At 39.3% G+C, this 18,865-nt stretch overlaps 1 protein-coding gene across 1 annotated transcript; it reads left to right on the top strand.

The window, feature by feature from the left end:
* Positions 1–4,674: 4,674 nt before the first annotated feature.
* RAB9B (RAB9B, member RAS oncogene family) lies at positions 4,675–5,372 on the top strand (the record flags this gene model as incomplete). Its single annotated transcript, XM_079727652.1, has 1 exon — positions 4,675–5,372. One exon carries the CDS (start codon positions 4,675–4,677, stop codon positions 5,278–5,280), a length of 606 nt encoding a protein of 201 aa, XP_079583778.1. The 3' UTR covers positions 5,281–5,372.
* Between the last annotated feature and the right edge of the window lie 13,493 nt (positions 5,373–18,865).

The following is an 18,865-nucleotide window of genomic DNA, read 5'->3' as shown; positions in this document are numbered from 1 at the left end:
CCCCACCCTTAGCCCTGCAGTACACATCCCTCTCAAAACTTGCTCCCAAACAATCTGCACTATGGATTTGAGCATCATTCTACCCATGGCAACCGAACTGGTGTTGCCAGTTTGCTTTTCTTTCTCTTCATTATCACACTAAAATGTACTATTTTCAAAGGTTCAACCTCCTTCTTATCATTGTACTGCCTCCTCCCTCACCTCCATCCCCACCCCCAAGCATCCCCAACTAAATACAGTAATTTTAATAAGCCTGTGTGGGTGCAGACACAGCAAATTCAGAAAGTTTCAAGTGTGTTGAAGAACAAAGAAAGCTAGGGAGTATCAATTATATCAATTTCTAATTCACCTTACTGTCCAAGACGTAGACCCTAATTGGGAAAAAAAAGTGAATAAACTATCCTTAGAGAATGATTATTACTCTGTTTTGGGGAGTGGGGTAGGAAAGGAGAATGGCATCTCTGGGATATTTGAATCATTTAAAGCCAGATCTTTCTCTGAATAGGATCAAAATTAGAATAAACATTTTAGTCCAAATCCTAACCTGATATGGGATCCTTAAGGGATGCATAAGGGAGTTGACTTTCCTATTAAATGTACTTAGGTTTATCAAAGAATTCCTTTGCCTACTTAATGCTATCTTCTTTTAAGTTTTGATTTAAATTTGGCATATTTTGGGGGAGAAAAAAATTGTCTGGTTTGCTTTTGTACTGTGCTAGCTCTTATTAATTTAAGTATGTACTAAAGGATATCACACTCAAATGAGGATGATGATGATGATGATGATGGGGATGCCAGCAGCCACTGTAAACATAATGTGGAGATAATTATTCTGCTCTTGTTTTTGGTGAGAGTGGAGAAATTTATATATTTATTTTTTAAATGTGAAGGGAGATGAAGGGAAACTGGAGCATTTCCACTGGCTTTCAACAGGTGGAATTCCTGTTAAGTCCCATCTAGAAAGTGATCCAGATAAGTCCATAACTTCTGCTCTTTAGTCGCCTTGTAAATAATAATATTTGGATATCTTACAGAACTGTGGATCTGTTGTACCTGTGCATCAATTCAGAGGCATTAGTTCTGGGTACTTACCTAATTAATAAACAAATATTTATTGATTATCCATATGGAGGACTCTGGTGCTGCATGAAGGGGCTTCAAAGACACATACAAACAAGGGCCTTATGATCCAAGAATTTAGAATTTGGCTGTGCAGGAAAAAAAGATTTTGTTAACAAAATAAGACAGTATAATGATACTATTTCAACTGTAAACTATGAGATCTGAAGCTTATATGTGAATTTATAAACTCCTTGAGGGTAAGACCTTGCCTTAAACATGTATGATTTCCAACAGGGTCTACATTCAGTGGATGCTCAAGCGATGAAGCTTTGCAAAGTAGATTAGGTACGGAGAAACTAGTGGCAGGGAGAGAAGAGCCAGGAAGCTTTCACAGTAGATTAGATACAAGGAGATGTGGACCAAAATGAGGATGGTAGCAGAAGACTGTAAAAGGATACTGCAAAGAAAAATCATCAGGTTTTAGTGACTGAAAGCAAGGAGACAAGCCTAACTGTATTCATTTTTACCTCCAGCAAATAAATGGGAGTTGGAGACAGCAGAGGCAAGTGTAGGGTCACCTTAGTAAGGACACAGCACACAATAGGCACTCAAATGTTTTCTCAAGCATCAGTTGCAGGATTGGACAAGAAGACCCTTAAGGTCCCTCCAACGCTGAGATTCTGTGGTATATGCAAATGCTCAAAACTGTTGGGGAACAAGGCATTCTCAGATATGGAAGAAAGAGAAAAGGAAGAATTGTTATCCTCCCACTGGCAGGCGCTTTCTGAGAAAGGTTAATATTGCGTCACAAGGCCCCCACCAGTGAATGAAAGGAGGTGGAGAGCAAGAGGAACAAAAATCCCAAACTAAAAATTTCAATAAGTGCTTACAAATCTTTGCAAACTTCATAAGTTGTTTCCTCCCAAATCCTGTGAGTTAAGTAGGGCAGGTATTACCAGCTCTATTTTTATATAGGAGTAAACACAGCAAGATTAAGTGACCTGTCCAAGTTCACAAAATCAATGAATGGGAAAGCAGTGATGAAGACTGTCCTGATTGCTGCCAGCCCAGTGCACTTGACACTGAACTGCATTGTTCTTCCCTGGTATAGACCCTATGCACCCAGAAGTTATGTGTGCACATGACCAAATAGGGGATGCATGAGCAATGGCAGCAATATCTCAGATAGTTATTAATACTTCATTATTCCTGGAGCCGAGTATTTGGTTTCCATATTCACTCAGTCCTTGACCCGTCATTTGCGTTTATCCGCAGCAGCCGGGAAAGTAGAGTTAGCCGTTTAATGATATGGACACCTGTTTGCTAGGAACTTAAGGAAGCTCACTTGGCATGGACGCATAATACTGTCAATATTGTGCCCAAGTTTGTACTTCCTTCAAGTGAGAGTTCAAGAGTTCTGCTCTGTAAACTTATCCTACAGACCAATATAAAAAAGAAGTGTGCTAACACTTGGTTCATCTCCATTTAAAGAAATGTTTGGTACTTGAGCTAGTTCCAAAGACAGCAATTTGAGAGCAGAAGAAAAAACAGGACAAAAGTCAGGAACTGTAGGAAACTTGAGAATTTTTTTAGAATAGATATAGACCAAGAAGGAGGATAAAACCTATCAGTTTAGAAGACATTATTTAAATTCATAATTACTGATTTAGATCTCTAATGAATCCCTTACTATATGCTTTTTCTACATTTGAAAAAAATAACATGAGATTGTTAAGCAGCAGAGATTTCTTAAAAGCTTCTTTATTCCTCAGTAAGAAAGAACACTCAGCAAATCTAGGAACTGTTTTTTTCTTTTTAGACCAGTACTCTTGATGCTGCTGAAATAAGACACTTGCCATAATTAACTATAATTTTAAATGAAGTTGTGTTTGAATTTAATAAAGCCAGTTAAATGCTAAAACCTGTGTTCTAGACAGATGACTGAAATTAATGAGTAAAATAATTAGCCAAGATTATATATTGTAAACAAGGAGTCCCCAAACATATTTTTTCTTCTCTGGTCTTGTGGAATCAGTTGCAAAGACACCCTCAAGGCTGAGTGCATTAATAACTTTCTTGGAGATGGAAACATTGGTAGGTAGAAAGGTAAGGAGTTTCATCTCTGACTTAGAATTTCAACATATCTTAGATTCCTCTGTGCTTTCTCTTTCCTGAATATCATCTATTGTGAATATCATCTACTTTCTTTGATTTACTTTTACTTTGAATGGAAGGCTCCATAGAGAGACAATATAAATCTTTTAAAAATATAAAACTTTTATATAAAGTACACTCAAGTTAGGACAAGTTAAAGTCCATGCAATAAAATTATTTTGTCCATGTTAGGTATTTGTAGTATTTGAACTCTCAAGTATATTTGTGAAAAGCATCCTCTGTAGGTAAGTTGAGGTTGGCCTGTTTTTTGTTTTTCCTGACTTGAGTATATTTATATATAGATAGCCTTAACTTTATTTTAAATAAATTTTTATAAATAATGTTTCCCAATCTGTTTTTTAGAATCCTAAAAAGAAAGAATATAGCAACAACAAGAAAAAGACTAAGATTGTGACAAAGACCCAACTGGGTAGGTTTACATTTTATTCTCAACTAGGTAGGTATATATGTTATATGTTTCTATTTGATCATCATTGTTGAGTTCCCACAATGGACCTCGTTTGAAAGAACCTAACAAAATCTAGTACAAGGTAGTTGTTCAGTAAACATTTGATCTTTTTATTTTAAGATGCATTCTAGGTATTTCATGTATAGAATGTGGAGACAACAAGAAGGATACCGTATAATTATTAGCTCTTTAGAGTTTACAGTATGTTTTCATTGGTGTTATTATGGAATTAGAACCTAAATCCAGAAATTAATAAGCTATTCAAGATTTTCTTCTTCAATGATAGCTGTTATAATGATATCAATCAATAATCATCAACTTGAGTGCCATTGTTCCATGAAGAAAATATTATGGAAGATCTTTTACTTGTGAGGGTATCCATATCAATTCAAGTATAATGGGGCAAATGCCTGAAGAAACCTGATCTTTTTCTCTTTTCCAAGTTCTAGGTTCCAATGTAATTCTAACCTAAACCTCTACTAACAGAATCAAGATTCCAGCTTACACAGCTTTCTCTCCTCAACAGTTCTTGGGTCCATCAGGAACAAATTTCAAACCCCTCTAATCAATTTCATACTCTTGCCTCTTGTTTTGAACTGTCCAAACCAGAAGCTAATACATTACACATTTGAGTCGCATTCCTGTTCTAGGCTTTCTCCCCTAGAATAGGGTCAGAACTGAACCAGATTACAGCACCATCTGCTAGTCCATTTATGCATGGCATTCAGCCATTTTTTTGGCACAGGCAAGAGACTTCAGAAAAACAAGACATATTTTCTCCCTTATGGAAAAAGAGTTTTATTCCTTCTGCTGTACTATATCATTTAATGAGCATGAATTAAGAGAAGTTAAATAATAAGGCCTTGTAATTCAGAGAAATTTACTATGAAGTTGATTTCAGTTTCAGGTTTAACTGTTTTCCCTTCTGCCTTTTCTTTTATTTTCAGGTTCTCTTGGTTATAAACTCTTCTCCATCTGGTGCTACAACAATGAGTGGGAAATCCCTGCTCTTAAAGGTCATTCTCTTGGGTGATGGTGGAGTTGGGAAAAGCTCGCTCATGAACCGTTATGTAACCAATAAATTTGACTCCCAGGCTTTTCACACCATAGGGGTAGAGTTCTTAAATCGAGATCTGGAGGTAGATGGACGTTTTGTAACTCTCCAGATCTGGGACACTGCAGGGCAGGAACGCTTCAAGAGCCTTAGGACACCCTTCTACAGGGGAGCAGACTGCTGCCTCTTGACTTTCAGCGTGGATGACCGGCAGAGCTTTGAGAACCTTGGTAATTGGCAGAAAGAATTCATCTACTACGCAGATGTGAAAGACCCTGAGCACTTCCCCTTTGTAGTTCTGGGTAACAAAGTAGACAAAGAGGATAGGCAAGTGACTACTGAGGAGGCACAGGCCTGGTGCATGGAGAATGGAGATTACCCTTATCTAGAAACAAGTGCCAAAGATGATACTAATGTGACAGTGGCCTTTGAAGAAGCTGTCAGGCAGGTGTTAGCTGTAGAGGAACAGCTGGAGCATTGCATGTTAGGTCACACTATTGACTTGAACAGTGGTTCCAAAGCAGGATCTTCATGCTGTTAAAAGTGGGAAGCCTTTTAAAAGTGTGCCCCAACTGGTCAGTCAGTAGTGTAAGAATAACTGTGCCCCTCTAAGACTGCACACACATACAAAAGGGTAAGAGATAAGGTTATGATTGTAAATCAGAGCCTTTCAAGTTGAAGTTGTAGAGCGATTAAAAAAAAAAAGCTTTATCAAGCCAAGTGTATTTTGCGTGATTTCTGCTATTTCCTTCTTGTGTGTTTCAGGACATTTCAGAAAGCTTTAGTTCTGAAAGATTTAGATATTTTTCAAATCACAGTTTAAACTTAGAACCCAGCCGCATGAAGGAGTTAAAGAGCTACAGCTATCCCTTAAAGCATTCCATTAATCAACTAACAAATGTCACTATCAACTCTTGCCAAGCAGTTTCTGACATGTCTGCCAAAGGGGAAAAAAATAAGACTCTGAGTCGTATTACAATAAAGATTATAATGCAAACTAGGATGTCCTTAGCTTGAATTATAAAGGGGTTGTAATGATTAGGAATGCAAAAGTATAATGATGTACACTGCCTTGTTTAAATCCTTATGTATGGTTTGCTCCCATCTGAGCTTTTCAAAAAAAATACCATCTCAATAAGAGATACATTAGTGACACTGGAGATTTATTATACTCCTTGTGTTTGAAGTAACAGGGTCCTAATGAATGGATTATATTTAAATATGCCAACCACCCTTGCAAATAAAAGGTTGGTCTGCTTTCACTTCATAAGTCTACTTTTGCTGCACAGGGATTTTGCTTCTCTGACAACCTCTTATCAATTTAACAATGCTGCTTAGTATATGGCTTTGGATGCAGTGCACTCTGCTCATAATTTTGATGGTCCTTTGGTCCACCATACTGTGCTCTCAGAGAAGCCTTCAGAACAGGTTGGAGGATACTGGGCTTTTCTCCTAAGGTTCCGTAACTCGAATATTTATTGTAGAAGAAGGAACTGATTTCTTGTATGCACTGTATGTTGAGCTGGCCAAACTAGGACGTTGAAAGTAACAAGAGAACATACTTTAACCCAGCATTAGAATGAACTTATGAGAGTTGTCCAACAATAGAATGGACTGCCTTAATAGTGAACCCCCTTCCAGTGAAAATATTCAAGATGCTGGATGACCATCTGTTAAAATATCATAAAAATAATTTCTCTACTGGCTACATGTTTGGTTTAAGGTCCCTTCCAGCTCTGAGTTCTAGGAATCTGCGAGCTACAAACTATGTTTCAGTGCCATGCTTTAGTTAGATATATCTTAAGACAACAGCTAAGACTATGGAAAGGGACTTTACAATTTCTCAAACTACTCTGGGATCAGCATTTAACAGCAACTACATAGCTCTTTCTTTTGCTTTTGCACTATGGCAGGAAAAATTCTTGAGCTCTGAGTAATCATTATGTGCCCAATATAAACATCCTGAAGATATCATATTAAAATACAAAAACGGTTTGTCAAATTTTGATTACCATGACTGCCAGCTATATACTATATTATGAATATGCAGCTAGTTCTTGCCAGTTGATATATTTGTCCTGTATAGATTTTAATCTATACTTTTACAACATGTATGATAAAAATAGTGACCCAAGGTTGTGAGAGACAGTTAGAAATGACCCCAAAAAGAGACCTAGGTTGGGAAGGGGGCAGGAGCTTTCACAGGAATATAGCCTAGAACTCTCCATTGTAGCCACATATGGAATCAGCCTTACATGTGGGACCTTATGTGCTTTAAGAGCTCTGGGACTTTTTGGCCACATTGATAAGTGGAAGATGATATTTTAACCAAGTAATGCTCAATATTTCCAATTTAAATATAGTCCAGACCCCATTGTCCAACCAATTTTGATGCCAGAAGTCAAAGCCAGAACTGGGACCCCACAGCTCTTAAGTATTGGTCTCTATCCTGCCTATGCCTATAGCCAGCCACACTGGTTTCCAAGTTCTATGATCATTTTGCTACAATCATGTTAGGGTGAAAATATGTATGTCGGAACTATTAAATGCTAATTGTTTTTAAGTGCATGAGACCTGGGGCCTTCTCTTTCTACTTGCACTCTGCTTATAATAGTTTCTATTTGTAGATCTCAGGCCTTCATTCAAAGACCTCCATCCACTCACAAAAGTACTTGTCACTATTAGAATGGCATGTGATCATTTAAGTAAAAAAATTACTTAGGTATCCCATTCATAGGACTCCTGTCCATATAAGACAAGTGTTAGGTCATTTGAAGCCCCTTTCCTCTTAGCCATACCAATTTTTTTTTCTGTCATATCACTACAAATATCTTAATGAAAGCACTTAAGTGACAAAAAATAGTGGCATTTTGGTGAGTAATACTCAGTGGGTTGTGGACATATAGTTTGGGTAAGATAAAAAAAACACCAAAGGCTGGAATCTGTGAGTACAAGAAACTGTGCATATAGGCTTAGAAATTGTGTACTCTAGAATGTGCAGTGCAATATTTTCAGTAGGTGTTTTTTTTTAATGAACACTAGATTTTTTGGAACAAGATATTTCTAATTGGAACTATTGTTTTTCAATGGTCCATTAAAACATCATACAGAATATCTATTTAATTTATTTTCATGTGTTGGGCTAACATTCAGGGGGCCCCAGATTCCATATGTCTTCAGTGGATTGATGAATTTCAGGTTAATTTGTTCCTGCCTCAGCCATCTCTACTTTACCCTGAGGTATTCCACAATCCTCTTGTTGCAGGTGCTGCTAAAAACTCAAAATTGTGTATCAGATATTTTGTTTCAACTGTAAAAATATCATCTGTGTTAAAGTGAATAAAAAGTGCATTTTGAATAACCAGTATACAATGTTTGTGCTTCTTTTCTCCCTTTCCCTTTTTGAGCAACTGGTGGGTGTGACAGAGAGTATTTATCAATCAAGTCACTCTTTCAGGCTGCCCTACATGTGGCTCTGGATCATTTTTTCATATGGTACTCCAAGCAGCCACTACCTACTGATCAGACAGATACCGTTCTACTGATTGGGAAACAAACTCAAAAGAGTAAGGTGGGGAAGTTTCTTTTATTTTATGCCATTTTTTAAATACATGAAGAGTATTGGGACTAGAACTTGGATCTTGACTCTCCACTTTATTTCTTCATTATAATTTAAAACAAAATTAGACCATCACAAAATATAAACAGGATATACATACTCCCCTTATTTTCTTGACTGGAATACTGTCCAGATCTTAGGAAAACATGAGAATATAGGCAAAACAAATCAGAAAGCAAAGGATAATTTTGTTAAATATTCTGTTCTGTTGCTTCTCACATATTGGACTTTAAAGAGACTTGGATTAGCATCGAACGGCTTGAATATATAGTACATAGTGGTGACTTTTAAATTACAGACACAAGTCTCTCCACAGCACATAATTACATTACAGTGATTCCATCTGTCACAGATTTAGCCCTCTTCTCCCCTCCCTCTGTTTTTGCCTATTGGAACTTCGGGCAGTAGAAATCACAGCGGGTAAAAAACATTTTTTTTTTTTGCCACATGTACTGTTTCCATCGCTAAGGATAATCATTTAACAAGTTATCAGATCAACCTCAACTATAGCACCCGAAATCCTTTTGATTAGGCTATAATGATGTAACTTTTAGGCTAAAAGGTCATAGGTTTATAAGCTCTTAAAAAGGATTTGCTCAGCCAAAACTGATACTTTAAAACCAGAAAACTAACTTTCTGTCTTTGCAGGTTTTCTACCTGATTCATAGCCCAGTAGGAAATCTCTTTCTCTTTATGTCTCAAGAAATAGTATAGTGGGAAGCGGGGGCGGGATTGAACGAAGGCAGTCAAAAAGTTCAAACTTCCAGTTATAAGATAAATAAGTCCTAGGGATGTAATGTATAGCATGATAAATATAATTAACTCTGATGTATGTTATATATGAAAGCTGTAAAGAGAGCAAATCCTAAGAATGAGAGAAAGAGAGAGAAAGAAAAGAAAGAAGAAAGAAAGAAAGGAAGGAAGGAAGGAAGGAAAGAAAGAAAGAAAGAAAGAAAGAAAGAAAAAGAAGGAAAGGAAGAGAGAAAGAAAGGAAGGAAGGAAAAGAAATAGTATAGATTCTCGTATTTTGGAAATAGTTCAGCTATGGTTCTTCCCGGAAGTGGAAGGTGTGGAATAGATGGTTTCTCCTCAATTCTATAATTAAATTTTTGAAACACACTGGAAAAATTGAAGCACCAATCTGAGTAATTTCAGGCTGGGAGTGGCATCTCTACTTTCATTTGAATTACCTGTAGTAGTTCTAAGTGCAATATATATATATTTTTTACCTCAGTGATCCAGATAATCATTTCACTTTTTTACCTCCTTGCTATGGAGATGTAGGATTCATTACCGCAGAGTGCTTTTCTTACACTTGATTTTAGGGCAGATAAACTGATACATTTTTTGATAAAATATTCATATATGTGTATGTTTTTTTCCAAACTGGTCTCTTTTTTCCCCCAGCTTTATTGAGGTATAATTGACAAATAAAAATTGTATATATTTAAGGTGTTCAACTTGATGATTTGATACATGTATACACTGTGAAACAATCACCACAATCAAGCTAATTAATATATCCATCACCGGACTTCCCTGGTGGCGCAGTGGTTGAGAGTCCGCCTGCTGATGCAGGGGACACGGGTTCGTGCCCCGGTCCGGGAAGATCCCACATGCCGCGGAGCGGCTGGGCCCGTGAGCCATGGCCACTGAGCCTGCGCGTCCGGAGCCTGTGCTCCGCAATGGGAGAGGCCACAACAGTGAGAGGCCTGCGTACCGTGCAAAAATATATATATATATCCATCACCATTCAGAGTTACCTTTTTTTTGGCTGTCTTTTTAATTTCCTCAAGTTAAAATCATCAACAAAGCCCCCATTCTTTATTCTTTTCTCTTTAGGAGAAGGAAAGGATAATGATAGAAGCTAGGCATAAAGAATGAAAGTAAAGTTATTAAATTATTAAATGTCCCCTTATTGGTATGTTTGCAAAAACTGTAAGCAAAGATCTGGCTTTTATTTTGCTGATGGAGGTGGTGATGTTTGTGTGAGGATTGGTGTGGGCTTTTATTTTTGAGGGGGTTGAAGGTTTATTTAGTTCTTTCCCAGCTAGAATAAGCATCTTCAAGGCTCAAGATATAAAGGAATTATCACCTTTAGTCATATAGGAACTGTTGCAGTGATCTGTGTGTCTTCATAAATCACTTTGTCTTCTCCAAGGCAACACAGAGAATTTTGGTTCAGCCATATTTTTTTTTTTTTTTTTTTTTGTGGTATGCGGGCCTCCCACTGCCGTGGCCTCTCCCGTTGCGGAGCACAGGCTCCGGACGCGCAGGCTCAGCAGCCATGGCTCACGGGCCCAGCCGCTCCGCGGCATGCGGGATCCTCCCAGACCGGGGCACGAACCCGTGTCCCCTGCATCGGCAGGCAGACTCTCAACCACTGCGCCACCAGGGAAGCCCGGTTCAGCCATATTTAAGTGCATTTTTAAATGGTGGGTTCTGTGAGTACAAGTAAGTGTATTTTTGAGCAATCTGTGAATTCCTTTCATGCTTTATGAATTATGGGTAAATGTGTAATGTGTAATGAGTCTTACCATAGCACTCCTGAATTTTAGCCAGACATGCCAAGCTGTGCTTCTTCTACTTAATTGATTGATGAAAAGGAATTCAGAAACGTTGCCTTGATGAAAGAAATGCTAGCTGTATTGATTAGAGTTAAAATACAAATCATGCCTTCTTGTGGTGCATTCGTGAGGAAGCAAGAGACAGGCTCATCTCTTCTCTTTTCTCTTTCATTGTTCTTGGCTGCCATAGAAACAGCCAAGGGTGTGTCCTGTAATATATTGTTCAATATAGAGTCTAATGAACAAGTGTTGGTATAACCTTTGAATTGTCTCTTTTTCCATTTCTTCCCAACAGGAAAACAGTGTCACCAGTAAACACTTTAAAACTTTATCTTTATTTTTTTCTGATTACGAAAGTTATTCACACCCATGGTAAAAAAACAGAACGAACAAAAGAAACAGAAAAACAAGACAAAGAAAATAAGTTTTCTGTAATCCTATTATCCTGAGGTAACCAGATTTTTTTTAATATTACTTTTTAGTGTGGTTATGTGTGTGTTTTAATATATTTATGTAATAAAAAAAATTGATGTCATATTGCACTTACTTACTGTAATCTTTTTCACTTAACACACATGACACTTTTCTCTAAGTCATTATATATTCTTCTAGGGATTATATTTAATGCTTGCAAAATAGTCTATTGAAGGATTTACCATAATATATGTAATCAGGGACTTCCCTGGTGGTACAGTGGTTAAGAATCTGCCTGCCAATGCAGGGGACACAGGTTCAATCCCTAGTCTGGGAAGATCCCACATGCCGCAGCTAAGCTAGTGCGCCACAACTACTGGGCCTGTGCTCTAGAGCCTGCAAGCCACAACTACTGAGCCCACATGCCTAGAGCCTGTGCTCTGTAACAAGAGAAGCCACAGCAATGAGAAGCCCCCACACCACAATGAAGAGTAGCGCCCACTCACCGCAACTAGAGAAAGCCTGTGCACAGCAATGAAAACCCAACGCAGCCAAAAATAAATAAATAAAAATTAAATAAATTTTAAAAATATATGTATGTAATCAAACACTTATTGCTAGACATTTAGGTAGTTTTCCAGCAGTCTCCTTTTTATAAAATAAAGCAGCAGTGCATGTCCCTAATATTTATCTTAATTCACATCTCTGTATTTCCTATAAGTAAAATTTCTGGGCCAAAGAGTATGAATATTTTATGGCTTTTAATATATATTAGCAGATTGTCCTCTAGAAGAAAGTTGTCCCAAGTTACATCAATGAGAGCTGAATAAGAGAAGGCCTATTTCTCTAAACACTCAATTTCTCATGGAATATTATTGTCACAAACCACATTTGCCTAATTTGATGAATGAAAAATAATCTCATGTTTTGATTTGCATTTCTTTCATTCTTTGATAGTAAATAGTTGTTCATGTATTTATTTATTGACTATTTTTATTTTTTCTTGAGTAAATAGCCCATTCTAGTCCTGAGCCCATTTGGGGTGAGGAACATTCATTTTTGTTTCTTATTGATTTCTAGAAACTCTGTTTTTATATAAATATTATGGGCATTAACCTTTCATCTTATCTGTATTGCTGGTTTTCTGCAGTCCTCTCCCCTATCTCTTCCCTTTTAATTTTGTTTATGATATTTTTAAAACCACTGACAGACTATTGAAAAGGTTGTGTTCTAATAAAATAGAAAACCAGGATGGTGGGGGAGAGAGAATTGCCTAGTTGATCTGTCCTTTTTTCCTGACCACATTTGAGACTATAGTTATTTTTCTTTAGAAAGGTTATGAGTCTAAGCTTGTGCCACCATGATAAAAAAATGATAGAAAGCAAAATATTCATTCACTCTTCTTTATCTGCATGACGTCAAATGGCTGGTTTGATTTGGGTTTATTGGTGTTATTTTAATGAAGATTATTCTGAAAACTTACACGAATACAGAGATAGTAACAGTTCAGCTTTCACCCACAAGAGGGCAATGAAGACCAGTTAGTGTTCGGTGGTAGACTAAACACATGACTGCGGACTGTTAAGAGCTGAAGAAGAGCCTAGAAATCATCCAGCTAGTCTACCTCTCCCTTATTTTATAGACGAGAAAACTGGAATCTGGAGGGGTGAAATGACTTGCTCATGGTCTCAGAGCTGGCCAGTCAAAGAGCTGAGTCCTAAGTATTTTCCAGTTGACCATACTGTGGTTTAGTTAAATTGGCACACACTATAAACACATACATTTTTTTTCTGATTTTTAATATTTATTTTGCCTTTTGAAGTAAGAATTACATAACATTAACCATTTTAAAGTGTACAATTCAGTAGCATTTAGTATATTCACACTGTTGTAATCACATACATTTTAACTTTCTGGGTTCAAGTCCCAGTCCTGCCACTAAATAGATGTGTTACCTTAGGTTAATTGGGTAACCTTGCTGATCTTCAATTTCTTCAGCTTGTGTAGTGAGAAAATGTCTTCCATAACAGGTTGTTGTGAGGATTACCAGAAATAATATTCACAAGGGCATAGCAATGTTCTTGGCACAGAGTAGATGACAAATAAATTCTTTCTTTCCTTCAGGATATTAATCAGCTACTCCCCATCTAGTATTAATATATTTATTTCACATTAAGAATAAAAACAGATTCCAGAGTAGATTTTTTTCTCTTCTCATCACTATTACTGCATTATTTATACTTAACTTTAAATGTGTTCAGAGGTTAAAAATGATTTTTAAAAAACTTTACAACATAGGTTCTTGTGACATGATTGGCAAAGGATTGCAGTATTTAATAGATGCAAAGACCCTCTTTAAGACAAACAAGTTTCTTAGAGGAATTTTGAAAGATGGAAGAAGATTCTGGTGAGGTGTGGAAAGCATGGTAATGTGTGTGCTACTTTAGGTTAAATTTTGGAACTAACTCTAAGGTAATATGACCCAGTCCCCTTTTTATAGATAATAAAACTGAGGAATAGAGAAATTAAGCAAATTCCTGAAGGCCACACCACTACCAGTGACAGATCAGGCCTTAGAACTCTTATCTCCTACTTCTCACTCCAGTGCTATTTTCTGTACAACTCACTCTCTGGGGCCAGGATATTTTTTTCATTTTTTCCCCAGCATTATTGAGGCATAACTGACATATAACATTGTGTAAGTTTAAGGTATACATGATGACGATACACATATATATTGTGAAAGTTTTGCTAACAATAAAGTCAGTGAACACATTCTTCACATCATATAATTACCATTTTGTTGCTGTTGTTGTTGTTATGGTGAGAATATGAAACTCTAACCTCTTAGCAACTTTCAAGTATACGACATAGTATTGTTAAGTCTAGTCGCCATGTTGTACAATAGATCCCTAGAATTTAGTCATCTGATGTAGTTTGAAAGATGCAGAAGAGATAGGAATAAGGAGGGTGTGAAACTAGAGGGGCAAAGAAAGGAAAGGTGGGCAAGTTTCTAAGCAGAGCAGGATTTAGTCTTCACATAGTGTAAGAGGAAGAAGCCAACAGTAGCAAGAAGCTCTGGTCTGGGAGAAATTTCCTTAAGAGTCAGTCATGTCCTTACTATGCCTCCCAAGGAAATAACCCTAAGAACTACCAAGAAGGTGTGCCTCCCCACAGCATTTGCCTTGTTGAACAAACAAAAGCTACTGAAAATTGTTGTTGTTGAAATCAGAGCTGTCGGGTTTTGTTAGCATCCCAAGTCTTTAAAACTCTGACTAAAAATTACCCAAATGACTAAAATCTAAGTGTCCCTAATGCACAGAGCAAGGAAAGAGATACCTGACAGAGAGGTTCAAAAAAATCCTGTTCTTCAGTCCCACATTTTCCCTCCTTTATTTTATGTAGGTACAATAAGAAAAAAAGGTACTGGCAATCAATTGTGAAAAATGCTGTTAATTATGTACCTACCAGGTGTTAGCTTTTGTTATTAGCTATATCTCATCCAAGTGAGTTTTCTGATCTGTAGTGTTATTCTTTTTTTATATATAAATTTACTTATTTTATTTTTGGTTGAGTTGGGTCTTCATTGCCATGTGCAGGCTTTCTTTAGTTGTGGTGAGCAAGTGCTACTCTTCGTTGTGGTGCTAGGGCTTCTCTTGTCGTGGAGCACAGATTCTAGGCACGCGGGCTTCAGTAGTTGTGGCTCGCGGGCTCTAGAGTGTAGGCTCAGTAGTTGTGGCTCGCAGGCTTAGTTGCTCTGCAGCATATGGGATCTTCCTGGACCAGGGCTCGAACCCATGACCCCTTCATTGGCAGGTGGATCCTTAACCACTGCACCACCAGGGAAGCCCCTGTAGTGTTATTCTTTAGTTTGTCATGGCTCTTTGTTTTAATTAAAAAAAACTTGTAACATAATAAATTGAGCTGAAGAATTATTATCTCTGCATGATGCACTTGGGTTTTTTTTCTAGAATACTTCTTTAGTTACAGTAATAAAAGCTGATTTATCTGACATTCTGGCAGAGATTTTTGTTATCTGGTATTTCCATACTTCAATATTATAATGAGAATTAATGTTTGTAATGATAACCCATAGACATTGTAAGAGGCTAAATTACTTATTGGATCATCAAAGAAACAATAAGGAATATTACGGTTTGGTCTATTCTGTAGTATGGAAAACAGGTATTCCATATATGATGTATATGGGTATGGTGTGTATGGTAACATAAACCATAATACTCTACTTACCTGAAATGGAGAGTTCGTTTTCTTTCCTTCTCCCTTTCACCTTTATTCCACAGAATCCTAGCTCAAAATGGTAGGTTATTTCTTCCCAATTTCACCAAATGCCTGCCAAGTGGTCATAGAATCAATGCTGAATTACTACAGGAGACAAGAAACGTAACCTTTTTACAAATGCAGGTGATTACATGTTTGCAAAAATGGCACACACTTCCTTATATGGAGACCTCTTATGACTTCCACTGACTGGTCCTTGGGCTATTCGAAACAAGTGTTTTACATGACACAGAGCTCCCAATATTTGAAAACAGCTCTATTTTTATGACTTGAAATATCCCCAGGTCCCTAAGTAAAATATGATATGTTTTAAATTCCTCATTTTCATAGTAATAAATAAATTTTTGTCCAGTGTCTACCCTGCACCAGGCACTATTGGAGATGAAGAGGGTAAATGGGAATAAGCAGGAGCAGAAGTTGAGGCAGACACAAAAGCACAAAGAACCATTTAATCCATACGAAGTATGTGGATGTATTTTGAAAGTAATAAGCAATAAAATAAGAGGTTTTAAGAAAAGAGGTAGGAAGCTCAGGTTTGTGTTATAGAATGATTCCTCCGGTGATGTGGTGAGAGTGGGGGTGAGCAGCACAGACACAGGTGACCAGTGACCATAACAATAGACATGCCAGTTACTCCAAGAATATCCCACAGAGCAGCAGACCACCAATAACAGAACCACCTGAAGGCCCTGTTAAAAATAGAAATTCTTCAGCCCACCCTGACCTGCTAAATCCAAGTCTCTGCGGGGCTGTGCAGCCCAGGGATCTACCTGTTATCAAGTTTTCTCTCGGACTCTCATGCCCATGGTCTGAGGGCTAGGTGTTGAAAAGCCTCGGCGGCACCAGTCAAACTTTGTTTGTCAACTGAAAGCCAACAGGCATCCAGACCACAGAGTCTGACCCACAAAGGCAGAATGCTAGGAAACACCTTGACCCGGGGCAGGGACACACCTGGCCCCCCTGCACCCTCTCCCCTCACTCATTGCCCGCCTGGTGCCTTCTCTCCCTCGGGGTCAGGCCTAAGCGTCACCTCCCTGGACTTCTTTCCTGGCTTCCTACTCCATCTAACACGTGTTCACAACACCTCTCTATTTATTTCTTTGTGTTTCTCATGATTTGTAATCTCACATCCATGTGTGTGGCTCCTCATAAGTCCCCCCCACAAGACTGTAAGCTCCTTGAGGTCCAGGCCTGTGTTGTTCTCATTGCTGAGCTCCCACAGCACCTAGTGCAGGTCCAGGCACAGGATACGTGGCAGCTAAATATTTGGGGATGAATGCATGCATCAGTGGATGGATGGATGGATGGGTGGGTGGATGGGTGGATGGGTGGGTGGGTGGATGGGGAGGCACTGCTGGCAGCCCCAGCTTGGACAACAGTGCTGAGTGGCAATCTTCTGTGGAGTCAGTCCTGGCTGCTCTGTTGGCGAGGTTGCCTACAGCACCATTAATGGGCTTGAAGGTGACAGGGCCCAGGGCCCTTCTCTGAAGGTTCCTGGCTCTTGGCAGAATCCTCGGTCACTCCCCAAATGGAAAGCAAACAGAAGCCAAGGCAGCCAGGTCTGGGGTAAGAGGCCAAGGGAAGCAGCCCATTTCTGGCTGGTTGGCTGGGTACCCGGAGGCCAGCGGAGGAGAGGCCTGGGACTTGCTGCCCTCTTGCCCTGGCCCTGGCCTCCCTGGCTGTGGCTCCCCCAGGGTGGGCACAGAGCGGGGCAGAATTTACCACCCCCAAATACATCTCTTTGGCATAAGGATTATCTTAGGCTGATTATATCTGAGAAACAGCAGACCAGAAAAAGCTCTGAAAACCTAGTAGAGGTTACTCTTTTGTAAGAGACATTTACATTTGTAAGGGAAATCTCCATTTGGAAGGGAGTCTCTCTTTCTGTACCAGGAACAGAGAGAAGGATGACCAAATGTCTAGAAACTCTTATCAGTGGAGAAGGCAACAACTTAAATATACATAACACTCTTACCCTTGTTCAATGAGCTTTTCCTGAAAATCTCCCATAACTGGCTCTTCCCCACCCCCGCATTATCTTCTTTTGTTTTTAGCTGGAGATGGTATTTAAGTTGGTGGTTTGGACCACTTCGGGGTGTGACTCAATTTTCCTGGGTCTCTCTCATAAATACAGGAGGTATATAGGTTTCTAAGTGTCTGTTTGTTTTTCTCCTGTTAATCTGTCTTTTATTACAGGGTGGGGGTGGTCTCAGCCAAGAACCCAGAAGGATAGAGAGAAATTATGTTTCCTCCCCCACAGCCCTTGCTCTGGCCTATTCAGAGCTGTGGGCAAATGTCCTGTAAGCCCGGGAGCACTGGCCTCCATGGCAGTGTTCCCCAGGATGCCTCAAAAATGAGGAGGCCCACACGAGCGTTTGTAGGACATCACACGGGGTGTGCACCCATCGGGACATATTCTGCATATTCTGAAGGGCTGGCCCAGGCAACGTGCAAACCACATGTTCTCATCACCAGAATGTCGTGCTCCTTCTGGAATGAAAAGCCAGGTCCCAGTGACTTGAACAGATCAAACCCTGGAGAACGGGGACCTCTGATGAGATGCACATAGCTACCGTCTACTGAGTGTCTCTCAAGGCTGTGTGCTGACTGCTGTACAGTTTGCAGCAATCTTTTGAGGTGGGCACTATTGTTGTCCCTGTTTTACAGATGAGAAGACTGAGGCTTTGTCGGGCTAAGCAGGTTTGTTACTGTCATGTACCTCGGAAGAGACAGAGATGAGATGTGAACCCGGGCAGCCTGGTTCCAGAGCCCACGCCCTGAATCGCCGCACCGTCTGTATTGCCTCCCTTGTACAAGCGAAAACTCAGGCACAGAGAAGCCAAACGGTGTGCCCAGGGTCACACAGCTGGCTAATGGCAGAGCTGGAACCAGAAATTAGGTCTCCTCTCCCCACTCCGGCGCTCTACCCCACATGGCTCTGTCCCTCTAGGTACAATAGGGATGGACAACGTGTCCTACTTTACCCAGCCAAGCAGAGTGCTAACGGCAGAGACCGAGTTCTCTTCAATTCCGTGACAGTATTTCTTTGACTGCTCAGCACTCGGACATTCTAGGGCTGAGAAGCATGGTGGGTCAGGCCTTCTGTGTTTGTCCAGAGCTTTTGAGAAGGCTGACACCCAGACCACCACGCTGGTCACCCTACAGTGAAGAGCCTGCCTGTGCCCCATCACCCTCCCGAGTCCCGGGGTCTCAAGGACTCTGTC

This window comes from Hyperoodon ampullatus, assembly GCF_949752795.1.
Source record: "Hyperoodon ampullatus genome assembly, chromosome: X".
Taxonomy (NCBI): domain Eukaryota; kingdom Metazoa; phylum Chordata; class Mammalia; order Artiodactyla; family Ziphiidae; genus Hyperoodon; species Hyperoodon ampullatus.
This window is presented reverse-complemented; position numbering and strand designations above follow the sequence as displayed.